The 24,895-nt window shown below is 40.5% G+C and overlaps 2 protein-coding genes across 5 annotated transcripts in view; one reads left to right on the top strand and one right to left on the bottom strand.

Annotated features, from left to right (window-relative positions):
• The window catches only part of LOC124053457 (proton myo-inositol cotransporter-like), a 57,155-nt gene extending 39,766 nt beyond the window's left edge, over positions 1–17,389 (top strand). Inside the window, exons 5-11 of one of the 2 annotated variants that reach the window (XR_006842155.1) lie at positions 11,112–11,275; positions 11,369–11,489; positions 14,245–14,370; positions 14,526–14,644; positions 14,730–14,882; positions 15,117–15,312; positions 15,922–16,041. Coding sequence is in view for 1 of the 2 variants with exons in the window: in XM_046378617.1 (XP_046234573.1) it covers positions 11,112–11,275; positions 11,369–11,489; positions 14,245–14,370; positions 14,526–14,644; positions 14,730–14,882; positions 15,922–16,148 (910 nt within the window). In the remaining variant the exon portion in view is untranslated. Of the gene's footprint in view, positions 1–11,111; positions 11,276–11,368; positions 11,490–14,244; positions 14,371–14,525; positions 14,645–14,729; positions 14,883–15,116; positions 15,313–15,921 lie in introns of both variants that reach the window. The other variant, XM_046378617.1, reaches the window with a different exon arrangement.
• A 1,808-nt stretch (positions 17,390–19,197) lies between these two features.
• LOC124053458 lies at positions 19,198–24,869 on the bottom strand. Of its 3 annotated transcripts, XM_046378621.1 has the most exons (15): positions 24,649–24,715; positions 24,469–24,528; positions 24,332–24,371; positions 24,081–24,228; positions 23,825–23,954; positions 23,339–23,396; positions 23,140–23,254; positions 22,916–23,049; positions 22,052–22,179; positions 21,804–21,958; positions 21,656–21,728; positions 21,522–21,555; positions 21,326–21,353; positions 21,137–21,228; positions 19,198–20,423 (listed from the first exon to the last, which is right to left on the bottom strand). In XM_046378621.1, exons 2-15 carry the CDS (start codon positions 24,489–24,491, stop codon positions 19,701–19,703), a joined length of 1,881 nt encoding a protein of 626 aa, XP_046234577.1. In that variant the 5' UTR covers positions 24,492–24,528; positions 24,649–24,715; the 3' UTR covers positions 19,198–19,700. The 3 variants fall into 3 exon arrangements, with proteins under 3 accessions (XP_046234577.1, XP_046234575.1, XP_046234576.1); XM_046378619.1 differs by lacking the exon at positions 24,332–24,371 and having other exon boundaries at positions 24,649–24,869; XM_046378620.1 differs by lacking the exon at positions 24,332–24,371 and having other exon boundaries at positions 22,916–23,025; positions 24,649–24,869.
• Positions 24,870–24,895: the final 26 nt, after the last annotated feature.

Raw genomic sequence — 24,895 nt, 5'->3', positions numbered from 1 at the left:
AGTGATTAACATCGAGCTCACTCAAACATGCCTGTTGGATCAGCGCTAGTTCAACTGCATACTTGCTTGCAGATTACACTTTGTGCAGGTCCGTGTCACATACTTGCAGGCTAATTAGTGTCCTTGGTGTTGCAAGTGTGCCATCTAATCATGTGCATTTATGCAGACAAGTTCAGATGAGCACATTCCAGTAAAACTTGCAACTAGCTATCAGTTAGCAGACATGTGGGTACAGTGGCTCTCTTCATTTCATTAGTTACCTACACTTTAGGTCATTTGGACATCACCTCTTTGCACAGACTAACAGTATATAATTAATGTAATTGAGAACCTGTACCAAACTTATAGTAGTGAACGAATAGAAACCCAAATACATATGCACTATAAGCATGTTTGGATTTTTTATCCAGATTGTTTTGTCAGTATTGTTATGCAAGCAGCCCCTTTAGCCAATCAAAACATGTTTGATAGTATTGTTTTGAGCTCTGTGGCCCAGGAGATAATCTAACAAAAAGAACACTTTTGTCTGAATTGAATCAAGGTTACACTGCATGTGACCCTTAAAGACTACTTTAGAATTTAAACTGGTCTGTTATGGTCTTTGATGGTCAAAACTTTTGGCCATCAATTGACTGTAAGCCTTGATTTCAGCTGCCTTTTGCAGGGCAACAAGGTAGAAAAAAACATAATTTAGCATTTTATGCACTAAGCTAAACCTCTACCCAAGAAAAAAAAACCTGAAGGTGCAGAGAGACTGTCTCCAGCAAGGACGCATGTGGACAAACTGGACCACAAAGCTCTCTGGCTGGTGAATGACATTTACTGTCACTTAGGTGTTAATTTTGGTCATCTGTTTTCAAGAAAGGAAAAAAGTGGTGGCCTAATCACAAGCTTTGTTGGATTACAATCAGTACTTATTGTTACACTAAAATATGTTTCTGAGAATAGCTGTTGTGAGAAATGGCCAATGTAACAGCAACAGAATCTTGTTTCGTGTCTGAACAGCGCTGCCTAGTTTGACAGTTTGAGTTTTGTTATGGTACACTTGTGATTAACTCTAAAATCTGTGCAGAAACAGCCCTGATTGGCCCATGGGCATGTTGTTTTTGTGATCACAGACATGTACTGAAAACTGTGGAATAACATGCTGTATGATGTCACTCACTCTGTCTGATTGTATGAATAACTTCCCAGCCCTCACAAACACTCACACACTCACACACACACACACACACACACACACACAAACACACACTATGGGCCTGTCCATTTTGATAAGAAATATGTTTGTCAATAATACATCTCTCAAGAAGCAAAGAAGTGTCAGGTGGTGTGTCTGGTCAGCTTGTCTTTCTGCCCGCATGAGTTTATGTCCCTGAATGCCTCCCCGCCTGACTGTCTGCCAGCGGATGAAGGGATGGATAGGTTTATTGATTACACAGACAGATAAATAGTACTTCTGTGATTCAACTTTTCTTTCTTCTCTACCTTTCCCTCTCTGTTGTTCAGTTATAAATGCTGGAAAATGTGGCTCGACAGTGGATCAAATTAGATGCATTAGCCGCTGGATCATTTTGATTCAATTAGCCACATAAACTAGCATGTAAAGGTCAATGTGAGCTGGTGGGTACTGCTGTGTGTGTGTGTGTGTGTCTTTGTATCTTGTCAGGGCTGGTCATCGGACACAGCAGTGGGAGAGTGAGGGGAAGGAAGATGGAGAGAGATGAACTGAGCACAAAATCGGAGGGAAAAGAGACAGATATGGTAGGAAAGCAGAAGTGGGCAGAGGAGAGATGACATTGATGGTGATGAGGTGGGGGGAAGGCGTGGAGGGGGATTAAAGCTGATGACAGGCAGAGGGAGGGAAGATAGATTTATAAAGGAAGTCAGAAAAAGGAACAAGAAATATTGAGGACAGGGTCAGAAGAAAAAAGCACACCATAGTCTTTCATTTAGTTTCTGCTGTTCTTTGATATGTTTTGTAACAAGGTTTGTGCTCCTGACTGGAAGAGATGGCACTGATTTCAATGCTTTGTCTTCTGAGCTCGTGACCTCACTACTCACACATGGAAGTTGTTTTTTTTATTATTATTTGTTCAATTTTAATCCAAATGAGACTTCTTTTTTGTTGCCCTTATTTGGCAATTCCTTCCCCTTTTCTTTTTTTTTCTCTTTTGCCTGAGTGTAACATAACCTGTCAAATGTCAAATTGAGGTTTGCACACAGCACTTCAGTCTGGAGCCCCTATGTGGGTTTGATGGGATATTTCAAATTGCCTGGCACACACGACCAATTTACAATGAAACACAACTCATCAATACACACGCATACACACACACATACTCACATACACACAGGTAGATAAGAGCAGACTGGCTGTTGGCATTTCATGAATCCCACTTAGGATGTTTTTACTGTCCACTTATTGGAAGATATATAGAAGGGATAATTAAGAAAACATGATGCCCATTGTTGCGTTATATGTATTGTATGCATCTAATGATATGATATGATATATATGTCATGATGACTTTATGTTGTTGTCAGTGGGTAGATGTTTTGCCAGTTGGCCCTCACAGATGGTCCTGCAGACAAATGTCATGCTGGAAATGTCACGAAACACCAGTTTTTACATGGTCACTCTGCTGGCAAGCCCGTAAGGAGCTGGCAGAGCCCACTCTGTGTGTGTGTGTGTGTGTGTGTGTGTGTGTGTGTGTGTGTTTGTGCACATGGTGAGAGGACTGCCCAAATCTGTGTTGTTTTTGAACATGTTCCTGTGCGTGCTTGTATGTTTTCAAGCGTTCATAAGCAGCTTAATCATGCCAGCTTCCTCAACTCTCTCTAATGGAGTCGCATTAAGATCCCCTTAACGGGAACTATTCCAGTTTTCCCTGCAATCAAACAAACAAATCACATTATGTTCATACACCTCTCACTTCAGCACACACTCATTTGCTTAATGCACAGCAAGATGTCGTTTGTGTCGTGTGTTTATTCAGTAGATAAAGTGGCGTTAACAATGCTTATAATACAAGTTTAAATAAATGCAGATTTTAGACAAAGTCATGCATAAAGACTGAAACAATTGTTTTGAGCTGGTTTGTATTCCACCACAAAAGTGTTTTCACTTATTATGCCTGTGTAGACCTCTCAGGACTGTGGGTGCGTGCGTCCTCATATAATTGCCAGCCTGGCTCTTCCCAGCTACAGCCTGAGAATTGTTTCATTCAGTGAGGATCGTGAAAACACCTGCTTCTCTGCAGCTTAAACAGTAAGGATATTGTAAAATACAGTGCAGACAAGTCATGATAAGCAAAATGAAAAGAAGTGTCTTATATTCAGTCTTCATATGCCAGAATCATTAACGGATGGGTTTTGAAATACATAAGTACACAAAATTTTAGTATAGCATTAACTAGTTTGTTTATGAATTGGACCAAAGAAAACGATCACATTTATTTGCGATATCTTCACTAAATATTTATTTCTCGAAGCTTTGGTGACATTCTTATTGCTAACAGGTTTGGGAGGATAAACTGCTGCAGCTGGCAAGCTAACAGCCAGCCAGGAACATGCTAGCGCTAGTCAATCACAATAACTACCTGCTCTTCTTTGTTTTCCTTGTGTTGTGTCATTTACTCCCTTTGATATTTATTTCTCACCGTTATATACAGAGTCAGCCAAAATAAAGAATACACACATCAGGAAAAGAAAAACATTCATAAATATTTAATTTGTATAAGTACTTCTATACATATAGATACCTCTTTCAAATTTTGATCAAATTACAATAAGACTGTGTACTGTTGTACGGTGTTTTCCCAACAGATTACCCTTTTTTCCTGACGTGTGTATACATTATTTTGACTGACTTTGTATAATTAAATTCAGCCGAAGAGTCATTGAAGAATGAGAACATGCTCTCTCGTCTTGCTAGTTGTCAGTTATCTCGACTCGTTTGCTCAACTACGAATGCAATAAGTCATTCAGATAACCCCAGTTCTTCTTTCATAAGTATCAGTAAACCCCCCTTTTGTGAAGCAGTTCGTACTGGAAGGCTGAATAAAAATGGACAGTAACATAACTTTTTGCAACCACGAATATTATTCCTGTGCAAGATTTCATTACTCAAGTCCCTATACAGATTTACGCACCATCTGTTTGCATGGAGCACAACAAGTTATTTATAGCATTAAACTGAATGTTTGGTGTTGCTGCTGCATATTCGTTGCCTTGTGTTTGTTGGTGATATACGTGTGTCGATTTTTACAGCTTCTTGGAGGTGAGTTTGTTTTCATTCTGTGATGATAATAGACATCTGCAGATGCCACACTTTGTGGTTTTTGTGTGTGTGTGTGTGTGGTTCTGAATCAGAGCATCCAGTCTGCAGTGTACCTATCTGGGCAAAGCGCTTCTCTTCCGGAGCATAAATGTGACGCAGCACTGTGTTCGTATGCATTCATTTGAAAAATAGGCCAGTTCCCATGAGAATCTCCATCTCCCTCCTTCTCTCTGTGTCTCTCCCCCTCTGTCTCTCCAGCCACGTCTTTCCCTGTCTGTCCATTTGTTCTTGTTTTCACACCTACATCCCTCCTGCTCTATTTTCTCCAACCATTCATTCCTTTTCTCGCCTTTCGATGCTTTTCTCACTTACTTCCTGTTTTCTCTCTCTCTCTCTCTTTCTCTCTCTCATACACACACACACAAGCACTCACGTTTTCACCCGTTTGCTCATTACTTGCCCACTCACACACACTTACACTTGTTCACTTGCTCAGCCTTCCTCTCTCACTATTGCCTTACAGTGGATGCTTGTGCCGTCTTCAACTCCCTCTAAATCCATACTATTAAGTTACGTAATTAGATCAGCACTCTGTCGATAAGTAGCACTCTCTAAGAGCGTTTCTGTCTTGTAGACAAGGGAAACCCTCCCTGTAGTTCTCTTTCACACCCTCACACACTACAGGTTTGATCATCACTGACTGCTCCAGCAGCATCATGACCATCTCTGTCAGTCAGGCGACCAGCTTTGTTTTTCTTTGGAATACAACAAGAGGTTTTTCATAAATAATGTAGCACTACTATTTTAATAGAAGGCTTCTTGTTTACCTTGTAGGTTTGATTACGTAAAAGGACCTTAATGACCATTCCAAAAATAACTCAAAAGAGCATTGTCTTGTCTGCAGTCTCTGAACTTTATTGTGTTTTGACCGAGGTTTGTTTATTCTATATGACATCCCTGAGGGGATATGAAACTGATACGATTAAAAATAAAGGAAACTGCTCAGCAGAATTTCAGTAAAACCCGCAAAAAGCAGAACTTCCTCAAAATGGAAGAGTCCAGTCTGCCTACAAAAGACACAACAAATGTACAACAAAGATCTCACCCTTCCTAAACTGACTGCCTGTAAGGGTACACGACAAGAGCTCAGGTCTGGTCATTACACACAGCATGGTACCTGCCATCTCGCCCACTGGTGCTATTAGTGCCAGGCTTTTAAAGTTCAGGTCAGCAGAGGCAAACGAAGCAGAACCTCGTGAATGAGAAGCAGCACCATTAGAGCTTTCTTCTTTGTTTCCATTTTGCCATAAGCGACAATCAGTGGTAGCCTGTACACAAACTGCAAGTGTTCACTATGTCAACAGTCATCACCTGTTTCACAAGGACAAGGGAATGCATTTCTATGTGTGATTTTCTGGTGTTACCTGGGGACTTTTTTGGATGTATAACAACCTCACTTTGTTTTGGGGGTCAGATGGGTCACCTGAGTAGCTCATGACACAAATAACTGAAAAGTGCAAAGCCGCCTTGAAACTCACAGGATACTTTGGAAAGTGGTTTGCAGAAATGTAAATTATATGTGATTTGTGGCTAATGGGTTGAAAAAAAAATTCCAATGCCACAACTGTGGTTCTTTAAGACCTCGTGTTGTGTACTCCCAAGAGTCAGCAGCCCCCAAGACGATCCAGTAATGTGTCAGTAAATGTCAACCATGAGTCAGAGTCGTCCTTTCACCACTACCCTGTGAAATGGGCTAAGAACCGTGCGGAATGAGATCGAGTCATGCGAAAGACACGTCTATTATCGGTTTAAATAATCAAAAATGAGAAACATCAACCAAGCCTGTATTCATTTTGTCAAGTGTTTTACTGCTTTATCTCCAGTGCAAATTGCAAAGTAAGGTGAAGTAGATGCTGACAGAAAGAGATTGACAGATTTACAACCACCTGTAAAAAATACGCCAGTATTTGGCTGGAGTCTGGTTTCAGGGATTTGATTTATTCCACTTTCAGCTGGTGATAGGTGTAAATGACTACCTGACAAGTTGGTGACATGCAATACAAGAACTAAAACGGATACATAAAAGTACCTGTGAAACGTGTTAGTGCGATTATATTTACTCCTCCACCTGTCACTCTCATCGCCCTTCTGTTCACTACAGCCCTCACTTTCTCAGTCCTACCTTTGCCTCTTCTTTTTCTGTTGTGGTGTCTCTTTTTTCCCGCCGCATGTCTCTTTCTCCCTGGCTGATGTCGTTGTTGTCACTTTCCTTTAATGTGCTGAATGACAAGTTGGAATTGAAGTGTGACAGGGCGTGGATTTGTGTTTCCATTTTTAGGCCAGGGTCTGGGCCAGATCACACCTTCTCTTGTTTGCTTTGCACCGATGCTCCGCAGGGTCTCTTCTGTAAAAACACACAGTGGGTGTGCTTGTGCATGTGGGTGTGTCTGTGTGTGTTTGTGAGACAGAGAACGACAACATCTCTGTTGCCAAGTGTGTGTGTGCGCATGTGAGTGTGTTTACAAAAAAACAGAGAATCTCGAACTGTGAAAATGTATGCTTTTTCAGATATAGATGATATTTCTGGGTTCTGATTGAACTACAGTTGCCTAAATATCGAATACATTAAGGCTTATTACAAGAGCACTATGATTCAGACCCCTGAACATGTTATCATTGGCTGAAAGAAACGCTAAAATTGTCATACGCGTGCCATAGGGATACACCTAGGCAGCACGCTAGTTTAATGGAATACACAAATGTAATTATAGTCAGATGTACTCAAGCAGTATTGATGGACAGTGATATTATAAGCCTGCTAACACAGTCTGTGTTTTTGTTTTGTTTTTATGCCAGCTGTCCTTTCTGCATTTGGCATCTGCGGCTGTGTTGCTTTCAGCCTGGATTATGTTTGTCTTATATTATAGTTTGCTCTTTGTCAATAAAATATGCCATTTTGCTTCCAGTAGTGTGATTGCATCTATGGCCGTGTTGGTCTTAAAATGAGGTGTGGTCAGGCGCATTGTTGGCATATTGTTATCCTGAGGCGGTAGAAAGTGATTGCACCGTTGACCAACAAAAACCTGGTCTACATTCAGTGACGTAGTAAAGCACCTGTGGTACAGTGCAGCTGTTCTGGTGGTGCCTGAAGACGCTCCTGCTTCACCCTCGGGAGCTTTGGTTTATTCCTGCTGCGCCCATTAGCTTGTCTGTTCGTACATTTCACCATATGTACACGCAGACCTGTTTACTCAGCAAAACAAAAAAAAGGGCACCTGGCTTTTAAAGGGAATGGGAGCTGACACTGATTGGTTTAATTTATACTGTGGCAGACATACAAATGGCGACATTTTTCCATTTCCACCCTCTCTGTGCAGTTTGTCAAATCTCTGCAGGACAGCAAAAGCTTGCTGCGGCTTCAAGAGGTCCAGGTAATTGGACCATATCCAGTCCTCACTGACCTCTGACCCCCTCTTATTAAAGCCTGTTCCCATTGGGAAGAGAGCTGTCACTGTTTAATGAAAAATCTTCTGGTTTTCTTCCACTTACATTTTTTATGAAGGAAAGAGGTTTTGAATGAAATGAAAAGCAAAGAATAAAATTATATATTTTTGGAGTTTTATCAGACATCTGGAACTGCCTCTGAGGGCTGTTTAATGCATTGACTCCCTAGGACAGTTTCTCGTCACTTTGTGATGTGCGTTAATAGCCGACAAGTAGTGGGTGTTTCAGACTTAGAGGTGTCACTTTCTATCAAGGGTGACAGCCTAAACCTGTCCTCATTCAGGCTTACAGCACAGTCAAAAACACAAAGATCATGAATACTATCAATTTCATGTGGAAAAAATACTCCACGAGGACGTTTTACCCTTTTTACCCTTTCACTTTGATTTTCACTACAATTAAAACTTTTGGCTCTGCTCCTCCTGCTCTTTTGCAGCCACATAGCCTTCCTCTGATGAAACATTTTGCTGTAGCTTCTTCTTATGCGTCAGGGTTTGTTTTTTTTATTGTTTTTGTGTTTTTTTTAAGAAGTTGACTTTACAATTAGATGGAAACGCAACTAGTGATGCATTCTCATAGGGAAATATGACCATGGGACGACTGAGCAGCAGCACCTCTTCTCCACCAAATTACAGTTTGGCTCTAACTAATTTTCCCTCGCTCATAAGTAAAGCTGATGTTCTTTGCAGATCTGCACACAAGGAATTAGCACAAGCAGAAATAAAAATGCCTTGATAATAGATATACAAGGATGCAGAGGATGGACGATGAAGGTTAGCAGAAATCAGACAAGCTCAAGTTCACCCCCTTGAGTGTTGGAGGCTTTTTAAGTCTCAGAGTCCATTTTTTGAGATGCTTTTAACACAAGGTACACTTCTTGGCACAGTGGTCACAAAAACAATCATTTTGGTTCTGCAGGCAGTTGTTCACAGTACTGTTTAAGTCTTACTGTGTGTGTGTGTGTGTGTGTGTGTGTGTGTGTGTGCGTGCGCGTTGAGATCAGTAAAATGCAGGGCTGGAGATGGAACACAGCAGGCTGCACTGCTGAGAACAGAAATGGTGTTTTTACTCCCGCTGCTGCTCCAAAACCAACTCATTTCTTTTGTGTGTTTTAGAGTGTGCCTGCATGTATTTATGTCTACTTGTGTGGCTGTTCAGCACATACACTTACTGGTATACATCTTAAGTTTGCAGATGATTAACAAGCCTTTAACTTTTATCACCTGCAAAGACTTGTGTGAGTGTAGGTCAAGCTTCTAAAACCAAAATTTCATGCCATCTGATTTCTTTTTTGTTCTCGTTGTGTCTGACTGGATACCGTGGCATAAAAGTAGAGAGTTATTATGCAAATCCCTCAATTGAATGTCTTTGTTTTGAGGAAGAGAGCAAGCAAGAGAGAGATAACACTTCTTTTTGAAGAGATGAAAGGCAGAATGCTAATTCTGAGTTGCCTATGGAGCGGCAGACAGTGCTGGAGACTTTTTATTTTGTCTTTTGTTTAATGAGCGTTCCCATCTTTGTGTCTGTGTTGCATTCTCTAGGGGATTTTGCACACAGTGTGAATGTTTACATACCTCAGTGGGTGAGAATATGTGGCGTTTTCCTCTTTCAAGCACATGATTTCCATAATGACTCCCTAAATAGAGATTTTGCAGGTGTATGTGTCTGTGTGGCCATCATACATGTACTCCTCCCCCCACCCCCCTCTGTACTGTAGTTACATCAAATCATAATTGAAGTGGGAAATGGACCCCATGCAGGTGTCTGTGTTGTTGTCCGCAGCTTGTTTAGAGTCTTGTTGATGATGATTGGAGGTAATCTGCCTACGTGGAACAACATGGTGCCAGAGTTGCAAGTATAATTATACTGCATGAGAACAGACAGAGAGAGCGGAAGAGCCATTGAAAGTGAATGGTGACTATTTATAGCTGATCTGCTAACTGTCTCTATATGAGTGGCTGGTACTCAAGTAGAGAGGCCATGATTGGTGGATGAGTGGCTGGCTCTCAAGAAGAGATGCTGTGGTTGGTTTGTTGACTTGTATTGACTAATTACCTCATATATTCATTTTTCTGATTATTATTTTGAGTCCTGTGTGGTATTACTGCAAACATATTTATGTACCAAGGATAATTCTTGTTTATTACAACATGAACTGTATTAGCCATAGTTTTTATCAGTTATGAAAACATTATATTTGTACTTGTTGTGCTGTAGTTCTGTTTCTAGTGCAATGAAAGATTACACAAACACACCTCGACTTTTATGCCCAAATAAAGTGGTTTAAAGCAAATAGTTCAATATTTTGGGAAATGCATTCATTTGCTTTTTGCAGCAAGTTAGATGAGATGATTAATACTGCTAACGTGTCTGTCTGTGAAACTGCAGCCAAAAACCAGTTATTGTATTAGCCTATTATTATTAAAGACTAGAAAGAGAGAAACAGACAAGAATGCATTTTTTGTAGAGATTTTTTTGACATTTATCAGAAAAGACATAAACATAATCAGTCATCTCAGGCAATGGGAGTAGCTCATCACAAAGTTAGCTGTAGACAAGTGTAGCTGATGTAGCAGCTGATGTAGAGAAATGAACCCTACAAAATCCATGGCCTAGTCCTCATCTGACAGCAGGACCAACAGACTGTTTTCCAGTTCCTCTTGAATGTGATATGCAAAGGTATTATATCTGTCTGTGATCTGGACTTAAATCATTGAAACCCCTTGTTTAGCATTTTGACTCAATCCAGGCAAGATAATGACAAAAGCTTTGTTGATTGATGTGAAAGTTGATTCTATGCAAAGTTCTTCAATACGCTGTTTTAATGGGACTATGTGGGTGTGTAATGGACATGGCTGGCCAAACAAACAAGAAATGTGGTTTTGGTTTTTGTGCTAAGCTAAGCTAACGGGTTGCTAGCTCCAAAAATGAGGTTGATATTGAGCTTCTCATCTAAGTCTTGGCAAAAAAGTGAATCTGCTACATGATCTATTCCTTTAAATTAAAAAAAGCTGATCTGTTGACTTCTTCACAACCTGTCTGACCATTTGACTGCTCCTATTTGTTGCCCCACTGGATTTAAGAGTTGTGTTCTCATACCTCAGGCATAACTTTAATCACAGTGTTAGTGTAACAAACGGAAACAAATGGCCAAAACTAAGAGCCAAGTTGTAATAAGTGAGAATCATCCTTAAATTTTAACAAAATTGTGCTCTTTAACTTGTATAAAACATGACCATATTTCACTATTAGACTCGATAAATAATTGTTTTATTGTCACAGTGACAGTAACTCAAACATTTCCTTCTGTCTTTGTTTCTCACAGGTACTACAGCGCCACCATTCTGCAGATGTCTGGAGTGCGGGACGACAGGCTGGCGATCTGGCTGGCTGGACTGACCACCCTCACCAACTTCCTATTTACCCTGCTGGGAGTGTGGTTGGTGGAGAGAGTGGGGCGCAGAAAGCTCACTCTTGGCAGTATCATGGGTAGGCCACTCACAATGTCTTTGCCCCAGAGCCACGTCTACACATCAGAATGGTCCTTTTAGCTCTAATCATATGTATCTTTTTTTTCAACAGGTACATGTTTGAGTTTGATTCTGTTGGCCATCGGTTTTCTCATGTCCGCCCAGCACAGTCCTCCTGTCACCTTCCATCCAGTAGACCCATCTTTCCCCAACTCTACCTGCTCCAAATATCAGTGAGTACATACTTCATGCTGCTGGAAAACTGGCTCTTTCATTACTAGCTATAAGCAAAACACACTGGGCATTTACAACACATTCATCCCACATATCCTTACATTGTGATCCAAATAAGAGCTGTTACAAACTGCTCTGTGGCTAAAATTGATTGGTTTGAGCCCTGGAAAAACTCCTAGTGCTGATTGCTATCCCAAAGGTGTACAATGTTTAGATACTGAACAATTCAGCATTCAGGTTGGAAGCTGTTTTTTTTAATAATTAGATACTTTTTAAGCATACCAGGGGAGATATGGGAGGGAATTGAAAGAGCACGCCAAGAGTTACTCACTAGGGTTGATATTAAGTGTAATTCAGTACATTTTGCCTCGTTATGCACAAGCAAGGATGAAAACAGAGAATTATGGGAAGACAGCTGTTCACTTTAGAGCTTTTCTGCTCTTTGTAAAAGCACTCAAAATTTTGCAGCGTCAGAATATCAATCCAGAGTGTAGGATACATTCAGTGGTGGAGAGTTTCAGAGGATGAAACCCTTGTAAAAGGATATTTGTCTTGAAGTTACTGCAGGTTTTCACACACATTTTCACATTAATAAAGATCCCAATATTTTTCCACGCTTAGACTCGAAGTCAGAATTGGTGCCAGCATATATATGTAGAGTGTGGCTGTTGGTCCAGATTTGTGCCCTTTACCAACCTCGAAGATCAATCATAACATAGAGTTTGTGTATTTAATATGCATCAGAGTCATATTATTAGAGACACACACGTGTCATGGAATCAATAAGCTGCTTTGAAATATTGTTAATGTCTATATGACATATATGACATTAATGTCTATTTTCTGCAATTAACCTCATGATCTTTATTGGCCAGTGTGTTTTCATGTAAGCCAGAGATCAGATTGCCTCCATGTCCCAATTTACTCTCACTTACACCGTCACAAGATGAAACTCATACGTAACAACGGTCTTTCATCATCACAACAAACAGCTCCTAATGGACTCGCCGTCCAGCACCCAGATGTTGAAACACATGCCATCATGTACACACACAAACACAGAGGTAATTTTAAGAGATTTTTTAAGAGATGAGTGCTTTTACCACAATGCAGTGGCTTCATTGAGTCCACTTTACTCTGTATGAGCCCACACATCCCGTTACTGACCGTGGCCATAAGAGGACCACAGCCACCACAGGGCTTTTACACTCATTGCGGTTGGGACGTCCCATATGAGGATGTATTCTTAAGGTGTCTCCAGTGGGGTTTGACTGGAGGTTACTTGTCGGGAAATGACACAATTTCTTATATGTTAGTCGATGCTATTTCCACTTTCTCATGGTACGTGTGCAGAGTCCAGTGGTATTGTTAGAAGAGTGACCAATTAATGTTCATATCAACTTGTTAAACTGTGGGTCCCTGATTTCAGACAGAGGCAGATAAACACAGGGTCCCAATTTCTAGCCAGCACCCACTGATGTTTTTTTCCAGAAATGTCAGCTTCCGCTAGCAGATTCTATTAGTTGTAGCTACTGTAGATCTGATTAAGCTCATGTCAGGCCTATAAGGTGACTGACAATGTACCTTACTTCCAACTGTGCTGTTTAAAACAAAAGGCCACTAAAGGAGTCCCAAATATGCGACATACAGATACATTCATAATATTGGGATAAAAAGCCAGGAAAAGTCATGACAAGTTGGTGATCCATGTAGGATGTGGAAGAGAGGAAAGTGAAGAAGCACCGTAGTTCCTGTATTTGCTGCTACTTAGTCCTAGTATTAGAAAGAAAGTAAGATGGTATGTACTGTCCCATGGTGGAATAAAGAGCAGGACAGATCTGCTGTACACTTGTTTTTTTCACTTTTGTGCTTATTTTGTTGAAGAGTGAAAGTCTACTTAGTAAGGATATTTGATAAAGCAGTGGTTCACAAACCTTTTCACATCAAGGACCCTTGAACTGACACAAATTAGACCACATGGCTCCATTTGATAAGATTTTGTCCCAGGCTCACCCATCTGATATGTGACCAAAATATTCATGCACTCTGTTACCTCCACCAAGGACCCCACATTGAAAGACCAACACATTTTCAGATGTCAATCATTTGAATGTTTGCTGTAGCTAAGCTTTGCCCTCACCTTCCCACAATATTTATTTCTTTTTTTTTTTTTTTTTGCTGCCCTCTGGTACTGATACATGGTTTCATTTGGCCTGGTTGACCTCAATGTGTAATTAGAGCAAGGTGTCTTGCACTTGCAGACTGCAAAAAATAGACCTGCAGACAACATTTCATGGACTTCCATCAGGCACTGCAACAACAAACCTGATGATACTGCATGAACTGAAGACGACGCTTTAAACCCTCTTACATGTGGACTGCTAATCACACAACATCATAACATGACTGTGGCACATGACATAATGCATTCTTCAGAAACAAAGACATAACAGAGTGATAAGACAGGATAAATATATATTGATGATGAATAATTTTGGTGACTCACTTCCTGCATGTGGGGAGCAGTCCATACATTAATTTCATTTGGGTAATGAGGCAAGTCTCAATTAAAATCTTGATTAGAGGGAGTGGAATGCTGTTTTCCATTATAGTCCCATTATGGAGTATGGATGTAGCAGACAAGTGTGTGGTCAAGAAAAGGTAAGGAATGTAACTTCAAGAGCTACCGTGTGATTGATTGTGTTCAGTGAAATTACAGCTTACGTTTGCTGCTGTCTGCCGCTTGGCTTGCAGGCTGTGCGAGCCGTGCATGCTCGACCCTGGATGTGGTTTCTGTTACCGTGAGAATGGCACAACGCTCCTCACCTCCTCCTGTGTACCAGTCAATAAGGCCTCCACTGAGCAAGCAGCATGGGGCAGGTGAGTCACAGGATGCTGCGCAAGCAAGAGCGCGTGTTTAGGATGTAACAGCGGGTGGGCTACGCTGTGGTGGAAGAACACTGGATTGAATTGTACAGTATTCAGAGTTCTGGTCAAATCCAGTGGGTTGTGAAGTGACACACTTCCTCTTCCAGGTGTTCCAACTCAAGCCTGATGAAAGATCAGACCTACTGGGCCTACAACTACTGTCCCACCTCTTACTCCTGGTTGGTTTTACTGGGTCTGGTGCTCTACCTGGCTGCTTTCGCTCCAGGTAAGAGATCAAGCCTGAGTTGTTTTTCTATCAGGTTAAAGTTGCCTCCATCTACTGAGAAATTAATCCCTCATCTCTCTCACAGGGATGGGTCCCATGCCATGGACCATCAACTCAGAGATCTACCCTCTGTGGGCGAGGAGCACAGGTAACGCCTGTGCAGCTGGAGTCAACTGGACCTTCAATATCCTGGTGTCTCTCACCTTCCTCCACCTGGCTCAGTACTTCACCTACTATGGTCAGTTTCTGGGCTGCAGAATTTTGTGCTAACAAATTACATTCTAATTGCTTTAATTGTAGAGTTTTTTTGTGGAAGAAAGAGAGGGAGGCAAAGTAGGGAAACTATCGAGATTTCCTTTACTCATGTAATTTTAATCAGACTCCGCTCTCCTGTCGGCAGCTGTTATTACTAGTCATGAATACTGTCATTCCTCATCTAATTCTCTCAATCCTTCTGCAACCCCCGATGCAGACCTTGTGTAACATGTATTCATCCTTACCTTACATCACGACCAGCAAGGAGGTAACAGCTGACTGATACCCTGAGGTGCTGCAAACATTTTTTTTCTTTTACAACCCTCATCTATAAGTCCTCAGTCAACAGCAGGTCTCTCCTCAGACAGGAAGGAAGCGACCTTTCTTGGGAGCGGGCGATCGATCCATCAGAGGTGATTGTGGAAGCATTCAGAGATACAGCAGGTTAATGATCGATTTGGGTTAGAATAATTCACCGGGAACGGAAAACATAATGATGTTGTCATAGACACGGTAACGGTATTTAGCATGATGCACACTTGATTGTAACTTCAAAATGTCATTCTGTTTTGACAAAGAGAAAATAGAGATCACGCTGGCCGATAAATCTCATTAAACCTCTGTCGCTGTGTTTCTGTATGAACGCTGGTTTCGAGATGCCTCTGTAGAGTTTTGCCTTCTTCTGTTAACCCTGCTGTTATGCCACTTTGACAAGGGCATGTAACCCCAGCTTTGAAATTATTGTATGATAACCAGCAGCCTGAAAGCAATATGTCAACTTGGCAAAACATTTTCATTTGTCTGCTCACACACATCTGTGTAGACGTTGGCGGGCTGCACTATTTCGCTGCCCTCAGGATCTGCCTTCACCACCAGCGTTTCTGTTCCTGCTGATGAATGAGAAGGAACATGCTTATTTATGAAAAGTGGCATGGCTCTTAAAAAAGCCACAACAGTGTGTTCCTTGCGTTTGTGGGTGGCTGTCCTCAGTGACAGAGTGTTCTTTTGTTTTGTCTCACCAGGAGCGTTCTTCCTCTACTCCAGCCTGGCTTTGCTGGGTTTCTTCTTCATCTACGGCTGCCTGCCAGAAACCAAAGCTCGGCGTTTAGAGGAGATCGAAGCGCTGTTTGAAAACCAGCTTTGTTCGTGCGGCGCCTCGGATTCCGACGAGGGACGGCAGGTCGAATACATCCGAGTCAAAGGGTCAAACTATCATCTATCAGACAACGACGCCTCTGATGTGGACTAGGGAGAGTCTGAGTGTCCGTTACCTCCCTCTGAGTGTTTCCTTCACCTTGGTGATTAGTGAAACATGCAGAGTGGTTGGGTCTGTAATATTTTTCTTTTTCTGTGTGTGAACTAACGAGCCACTGGCTACCTTCACTATGAGGTTGAGAATCAGTTTTAAAGGCTTTTTTGCTTGTATCAGTAATGTGAGTGAGCTCACTTTCAGTTGAGTCAAGTCAGGAATTCAAAATCAATGACAAGGCTTTGTTTATTTTTCTCTCATTCGGGATGAATTGAAATGAGGACTTAATCCTGCTTTAGTAGACAGCTGAACTTTCCACCATGCACCAGAAATATCTCAATTACTAAAGGCTTAAACATTGCCAGAGGTTCGGGTGTCTTTTTCATAAACGCTTGGACAGAAAACATGACTGTTGAACACACACTGTTTGTACAAAATATAAGGGACTCTTCCTCTCTCACGAAGTCCACCGATAATAAAGATTACTTTACAAAAGAGATTGCAGCTGAGTATCAGTCCCTAATACTTTGTACCTTTGCAGACTAAACATCATTTACAATTTACATATGATGTTGTAGATACAGTATAAAAAGTAAAACATGACACAGCCAACCTACAGCATCATGTCAGACTAAGTTTCCATTTAAAAAGGTAAATGTGGTCTTGAGAACCAGGTTTGTGCGTCCACGATACTTTGTTGACATGACAACAGTTGTGACGTATTGTTAATCTATAGTACCATTATGCCTTTCTGTATGAAACACATCTCCGTTAAACATTGTTTTAAGCTTGTAGCATCGCACACCGGTGTCAGTTCCTCACCCGATGACGGTCTTAAGTGTGTGGTCGCTCTATGAAAAGCAAACAGCGGAGACGTAAAGTATATTGTTCAAGTTTAGAAAACTTGATATTGTCAGATGGTGCCTAAACAAAGCCACTCACCAATCTAGTAGCACTGAAAGGGATATAAGATGTGTTGTGATGGTCTAATTTTATTCATTTAAATAATGTTATTTCTAAATCAGCATTGCAACAAACTGCTTTAAAACAGTCTGTTTTATTTTTCAATTCTGTTGCTTGCCTGGCTCTTTAACATAATACTATGGAGTGTACAGTCTCATGTCATTTTGTCACTGCGCTGCCAAAACCCCATCTTATAAATGCATTGCTGATTAATGCTGTTTTTGCTGGATATTAAACGTGTAATGTCCAGCCAAGAAAGCAGTATCCTAAAACCATTATTTTATGAATGCGATTTCAAGTCTTTCATTCTATCTTTAACATGATAATATTAGTGCCTGTGTATTGTGAAGGTGCCTAATGGCCGTTTTTAGTCCAGCTCCCTGAAGTGGATGTATTATATCATAGTAATTAGGTCTACGTAGCTTTTTTTTTACTTTATTTGTGTACATATTTGCATTTCACCTGTGATGGAATATTATTATTTTTTTACTAGCATTTCATGTATTTTGATTTTTTTGTCTTCCTCCATAGCCTTATGTACAAATAGCAGAGCATATCATTTATGTGGTTTTCGTGTCAGAAGTCTAGCAGTTAGGCTTTAGCGTAATTTGCCAATGTTGTTTTGTAAAATTGTAAAACTGTGTGAGGTTACACCTTGTTAGTCAAATACACATAGCTATCTGTGTAGCAAATACTATTTGAAAGTAGACTACAGAGTAACTTTGTGCGACAAAACAACCGTTGAATAAGGCGTTAACAAGCTGCACTGTTACTGTGTACCATGAACAGTTTGGTCATAGTAGACCTATCACAAATCAGTAAGATATATTACCTCTTTTTAATAACCTTTTCAAATACGAAGCTGTTCATCAAATGCCGAGACACAACGTACTGACATTCTCGTGACCCGTGAAAGTTTAATGAAGTATTCACATCAAGTATTGTGATATTTTTGGTATTGTCAAGATGTTACATCTACATATGGATGCTTATAGATATGATTAATCGGTATAATTAGTTCCATGTTACTCACATAAATGGCTATAGCTGTCCTTTAAACAAATTTTTAGAACATTAATGTGGATTTCCCAAAAGCAGCTTCAAAGGTCCATTTTCAGCCCAATGTTTACAAATCATTATAGTTTATGACAGCTGAACATTTCCCAAAGCATGCTGCATGTTTTAGATTATTAGATTATTTACCTTCCAGCCAGTCATTAGTTTCCATTTATATCAATAAGCAGTGAAACTTGCACAGACTTCAAACTTGCTTGAATTAAGTACAAAATAATGCCTCAAATTTAAACTCTCATGGAGTGCTTTTGAAAATGATCAGCATCCATGTTAAGTATGTTTGACTTGTAATTATGGGGTTGTTAAGGCAAATTACATTGTGAATCTTAGTAAAAGTTCCAACATTTGTCCTTCAGTTTCCTATAATGGACTTGATGACCCTTTCATCCAAAAGTAGACTAGACTACTTTAAAGATGGGTTGGAAAATGGCTTGACTTTAATTCAAAATGTGAAGGTATTTTTTCTTCATTACTTAAATTTTAATTTGATCCCGGGATGAGCTGTCTTGAAACCACGCAAACTAGTTTTGTACTGAAAGTATTATTACAGGAAAAAAAAAACACGCAGGTACACACACACACACACACACACACACACACACACAGAGGAAGCTCCATCACACAGATTGTGTATTGAAACTTGTGTTGACCAAATATTTAACGTGATTGTTTCGGGCTGCACCTTGTCGAAGATCACGCTGTGTTCGGCTGTTAACATCCACTTGTGATGACTCCGTCCTCTACAGTAGTGGGGACGGTTATTGTGTACTCGTGGTGATAACGGTTGCAGTTTTTTTCAGTGTGAACCGACTACGTGTGTTTCTACAGTTTACGAGGAGCTACAAAAACACTATTAAAAAAAACAGTGCTGTATAGTACATTTGATTAATGTTGAAGCTGTTCAGGCTAAATGTTTTGCTAGAGTTTATATTGTATAAAAAAATCAATATCTTCATGAAATCTTAACACTTGAATATGTATATGGCAAAAGAAATAAACTTATGAATGAGAGTAAGGCTTCAGGGCTTTATTTCACTTTGTCTCTGTCGTACCACTTTGACCAAACACTGCGTGGCTTATAACACACTGAATGTAAAAAATATGCACAGAACAGGCATGTTTTCATTTTTAAATTTCCTGCTGCCTTCATTCATTGGCCTTCCTTTCTTCTTTTCTTACCATCCCTACTTCCCCACTTGCTTGAGCAGGAGCAAAATGTCGGCTACCTCCTGAAGTGTTTTGGTCTCTTCTCTTCTGTGAACTCTGGTGGCGGACGTGGCCTCCTCCTTCCTCTCTTCAGTGGAGAAGTCTTTCAACAGATGGCCATTTTCTTGTTGCCCTCTCTCATCTGCTGTCGCTCATCAGAAACAAGAGTAGAAAATAGGGTTATTTAACCAAATGCCTGCATTCTTTGTCAGTGGAATGTGGAATGGGATAAAATATGGAAAATATGGACAAAATATGGAAAAATGAATCTTGAATCTCATTTTACAAGGGGTGACACACTCAGAACTCTCAGTTTAATGATATACCTCTGCCATAAGTCATGCTCAGGGCATCCTGAAAGGGGTTTACGGGTCTCTGTATGACCACTTTGCCAACATCATTGTTAGCTGTGATTTTGTTTAAGCTGCCGGATAGGGAGGCAGCCCTGGGTGTCTTCTTGTTCCAAGGCGTATGGTTCCCTCCACTCCTCGCCTTGCCTGGTGAAGGTGTGTGTGCATTTCGCTCTGCAGCAGTATCACTCTGCCTCCCTGTGGCTGGATGCTGTGCTGACACTTCAACAGGTGGAAGGCACCAGTTAAACCCAGTGGGTTTGGTTGCTCTGTCTACAGCAAAGCTGCACTGAGTCGAGGCATCGCAGGTCTCAGCCGTGGGGTCGTTGGCTGTTTGAGTTCCTGCATCTCGAGTTTTGCTGGTTGCTTTCTTGCATTCGCATGTCAATGCAGGCTGACTTTGAGCCAGAGCCTGAGGAGAATCAAACTGAGTTGTGTGGCTTCCCATCTGGTGGGTTTTACTTCTGACGGCTTTATTTGGACCAGCCACTTCCTCCCTAACTTTCTGGTCATCTCTGAAGTTCATTTTGGGTTTCAGGAGCGGGGTGGAAAACCTGGGTTGAGAGTGCCTTTGTTTTGGATTTCCCTGCGAGCCAATGTTTGAGTTAAGGCCATCTGTACAACAGGCTTGGTCCATATATGAAGAGGCATCATGGAGACTTGGCTCACAGCATTCTTCTTCCTAAAGCACAGTTTAAAAAGTGAAACACAGCAGTGTTTGAGTTAATATTGCTAAAGAGAGCAGTGATTACTGGTGTGCGTGTTGTAACTTTGGATATCAAACTATCTTCAGAATTTAGGGCAGAGGTCCTCACCCTTTTGGAACTTAAGGCTCAATTCTGATTGATTGTTAAAAAATTTCCAATGACCCCCTTCCAAAGCAAATGAGAACGAAGCATTGCTATCTGCTACTATGAGTCCTTAGTGAATGTATCCAGGGTCATAATGTCTCACCACATACTTTGAAGCTTTAACTGGCATGGAGGTATCTTCCACATAACTTTTAGTTTCAAAACTTTTTTGTGTGTGTTGCTATATCCAAGATAACATACATAACCAACAGTAGAAAACACATTTGTCTCTGTTTGATCAAGTGGCATGGTGACATTCAAACATAGCTGGTCACTGAAATTAAGCATTTTATTTATACCTGAGCACATTTAGTTATAAAAATAACTAGTTTTGTAATCAAGTGTTTTCAGTAATGATCACGTGTGATTAACACTCTGAGTTTAATTTAAATTAATATAAATGTAAAATTAAGAGTAAACACTACTGTGGCTTTCTCTCTTTAAAAATGACCACTTTTACTTTTGACTTGTTTTTTATTTGTGATGTGATTCTACAGTCACAGTACGACAGCAAGCAAAAACTTGTGTGCGTAATGTCACTTACATTATTTGAGTCTGAACTGAGGTAACCTCTTCTACAAGAGAAACTTGGTGAACAGTCACGGCCATTCATGGGGCCACTGTGTTCAAGGTGTGCTGTGGGATCAAAAAAACATTTATTCAATTCAAGGTCTGTTGCCCAGAATACACACAATACGTGGGTAGCTTAATTGGAGATGCTTAAGACACTTACAACAGTTCATGTCAGAGCAGTTGGAGAGCTGTGAATGAAACAGTATTAATATGTAAGACTGCAACTGCCCACGGTTGCATGTTTTCTTAATAAGCCAAGAGATTTTTCTTGTTTTTCAAGGCAGTTACAAAGTCAGCCACATGGTGGCACTAATAAGCTGACTTGACGAACGTGTGTAAAGTATGTGGCAGCTTACCTCCACTCCCATGCACTGTGAGTCAGGGACAATTCTGACAGTAGAGAAAGAAAATCCAACAGAAAAACGGATCATTTTTACAGACCAATGGAAACAAAGTGTTTGATTATATTTTATTAATTATGAACACATACTGTGGCGCTGAAGATTTGGCTGGTGTTTCATCATTAAGACATATCTTCTGTTTTCGCCCCCCAAAATGAGAAGCTGAAATCAAATTTAATGTTATCTTTGGGTGGAGAAATTTTTTTTTGCTGTGCAAAAGATCCAAGTCGTATTCACCTTCTCTTTCATATTCTTCAGCATTGAAGCCGCTGAAGATGTCTGCCTCAGTGTCTGAGTGGTTAAGAGTGAAGTCCAACATGGGCTCTCTGTCCTCTGGTTGGTTGAGACAGAAGGTGACCTCTTGTCTTGCATGCTTCCTGGCCTCTGTGTTACTGTGATAACATGTATGTGCTTTGAGCATTTTCAAAATAATCAGTTGACTCAAGGATAGAAAATAATCCATCAAATTCTTGTGCTGTTCTCACTCTGGCTTTGGGCTTCCAAACAGAACTCTGGCTGCTGGAGGTGCTTCCAGGTGGGAGAGGGGTGGGTTTGATCCATTGGACCAGGGGAGACAGCCTGTCATATCTCTGGGCTGGGAGAATGGCTGAAACTAGTACAATTAAATCAGACTGGCTATTAGAGTCGCATCACATTTGGAAAGACACTGTCACACACACCTTCATAGAAGCTCATGTTAAGCTCTGAGCAATAGTTTCTATTAATCAGTGACCAAAGACTGTTTAAAAAAACAACTTCTGACACATCTGCAGACATGAGAAAACAGTTCCATCCATAATTTCATCCTTTTCTAGAGAATACAAATGTGACAGATCCAGATAGATTGTGTTATTCTATTAACAGTCATTTATTGATGTGTTTTATACAACTGAAAAATGGATTCCCAGTTATTATTACTTCTATCTAATTTTGTGTCTGAGATTACACTAGTTGGTTAATTTAAAGTTCTGCCTTAACATTACTGACACAACAAAAACATGCATCTGAAATTTCAGTTTGCCCTCTTGCTTTACTCGAGGTGTGAATATCTTGAACAGGAAAATTTTTAACCTGAGCAAAACATCACTTAAAATGCAAAGTGGGATTCCAGTAGCTAAACACTGAGACATAAAATCTATGATAACCTGCTTAACCACGTGACAAAAAGTTCACTGCTGTAGATGATATTTTAGTTTATGTGGATTTGGGCTAAAACACCTGTCAGGCAGAGTCCATGTAATGAGTATGAGTGAAATGTGCTGCTGAGTAATAAATTCATCTGTAACCATAACAGACTGTGCTCACATTAACATGGGACATCCCTTAAAATATTATTCTCTTTTCACTACCTTGGTCTGCTCACGCCCCGAGATTCCCCAGGGTGGAGGAGAGCAGTGTGGAGGTAACTGTGCCTGCGTCTGACTTCTGTGCTGGAGACTCGGCTGCAGAGGGAACATTCCTGAGGAGAACAGTTCAGTTTGGCCTAATTTGACTGATTGTTTAAAATATAATCACGCAGACTAAAAATGCAGTTAAACTCATGAGTGTTCTTTAAAATGCTTCACAACACCACCTTGTCCTGAAGACGCTGGTGACGTGAAGGAGAAGGGGCTGAGAGGATCGGTTATGGGAGGCAAGTAGTCAGATGCACTGTTGTCTGAGAAAGCTGACTCAAACACCGGTGACAGCTAAGAGACAGAAAAGCAAGTGACTTGTTAGTCAGAGGGTCCTAACAGTTGCAGCACAATATGAAGGGCTGGAAAGTGACTAACCTGTCGATACTTGAACCCTTGTGGAATGACATGTTTTCTCTGTCTTGTCCCTTGAAGACTAGACATTTGCACAGAACAGACACTTTGAATGGTGGAAGATGGCGCTCTAGAAAAAGGTTTTACTTACTATATACTGACTTCATATTCACAAAAACCACTGACTGGATCTTAAATTCATAGGCCAGAGGTCGGACTCAGCACTTGAATACACTGTTCAGAAGTTGCTTAGCTTAAGCTGTTTTTATGTGTGTTTTGTCTCCTTTTTTGCAAATAAATAACAATGAAAATCTAAGTGTAGGTAGTTGGGGAGAGAGTTTGCAACCATAACTGTACAAAAGTATACAGAAATGACAATTGCACTAGTGAACGGCTAAAAAGATGAACTGATAAACAAAAGATCCTCAAGATCAAACATGTCAGCAAGCTACATTTTGATTATCCTGGGTGCGACTGTATGTGCCTTGGCAAACCACACTCCAGCTGTACCTATACTGAGGTTGGCTCTCAAGATTCAGCTGTGATGGAGAGCAGGGGCTCATCGGGAGTACCAGAGCCTCATTTCTCTTGTGCTTGGACCATCCTTTGCTGCTGCCAAGAACTGCTACCTTAGGAGGATCTGAAAAACAAAAACATCATGGTCCTTTACGTCTTCAGCCATACTGAGGGACTCATGAACATGCTTTCTAAGTAAAACCATAACTGTTGACTCTGAATGTATCTTCCTATCCAACTTATCACTTACCTTTGTTTTCTTTCTTAGCAGCAATCTGGTTGACAACGAACAAAGTCAGGAGGTCCATACTGCCACAACTAGTGCCTCGAGGGGATGTTGGCGGAGTAATTCCTAAATTTTTCAATCTCTGTTGCATTTTTCTCTTCTCAAAGAATTCCTAGGAAAAGGAGGAGCAACAACATTTAGCATAACGTATGCAAAAAATGCTACAACAATTACAAGTCTTGTACAATCACGGAAATTTTATTTAGATGTCTCACCCTCTGCTTTTTTGCATCGTTCTTCATCACTAACCTGCTCCTGCAACGATTCTCGACAGCGTTAACGTTTTCTAGCTCAGCTAACGTTTTGCTAACGTCACTATTAGCACTTCATCTATTAACCAAAATACTCTTACCTTGAACCCCCAACCCAGTTCATTTTCAACGGCTGTAACTACCTGGAAAAGCAATAAAAAAAACCTGCGCAGTAAGTGTGAAAACAACAGCTATAATTATATGAGGGTGAAGATTTACAGTATACTGGTAGCTTGATGTTCTTGCTTGGTAACTTTAGCTAGCTAATGTTAACTAACCAACCTGCTTACAATATGTACAAATATGTAAAAATCCGCGAAAACGACTAATATCTGTTCACTCGTCCCAGAGAAGTTCATAAATAAATATATTTAACCACTTGTGGAAATAATTTTAATATATTAACTTGCACACAAAATTATGGAATGACATATTTTGCCTAAACTGAAATTTCTAGGATATCACTATTTACAGTTGGACAAATGTATTACGTCGATCACGTTTCCTCTTGCCGGGGGCTCGACCAAT

This window comes from Scatophagus argus, chromosome 22, assembly GCF_020382885.2.
Source record: "Scatophagus argus isolate fScaArg1 chromosome 22, fScaArg1.pri, whole genome shotgun sequence".
Classification (NCBI taxonomy): domain Eukaryota; kingdom Metazoa; phylum Chordata; class Actinopteri; family Scatophagidae; genus Scatophagus; species Scatophagus argus.
The sequence above is the reverse complement of the archived record's forward strand: the minus strand, read 5'-3'. Positions and strand labels throughout refer to the sequence as shown.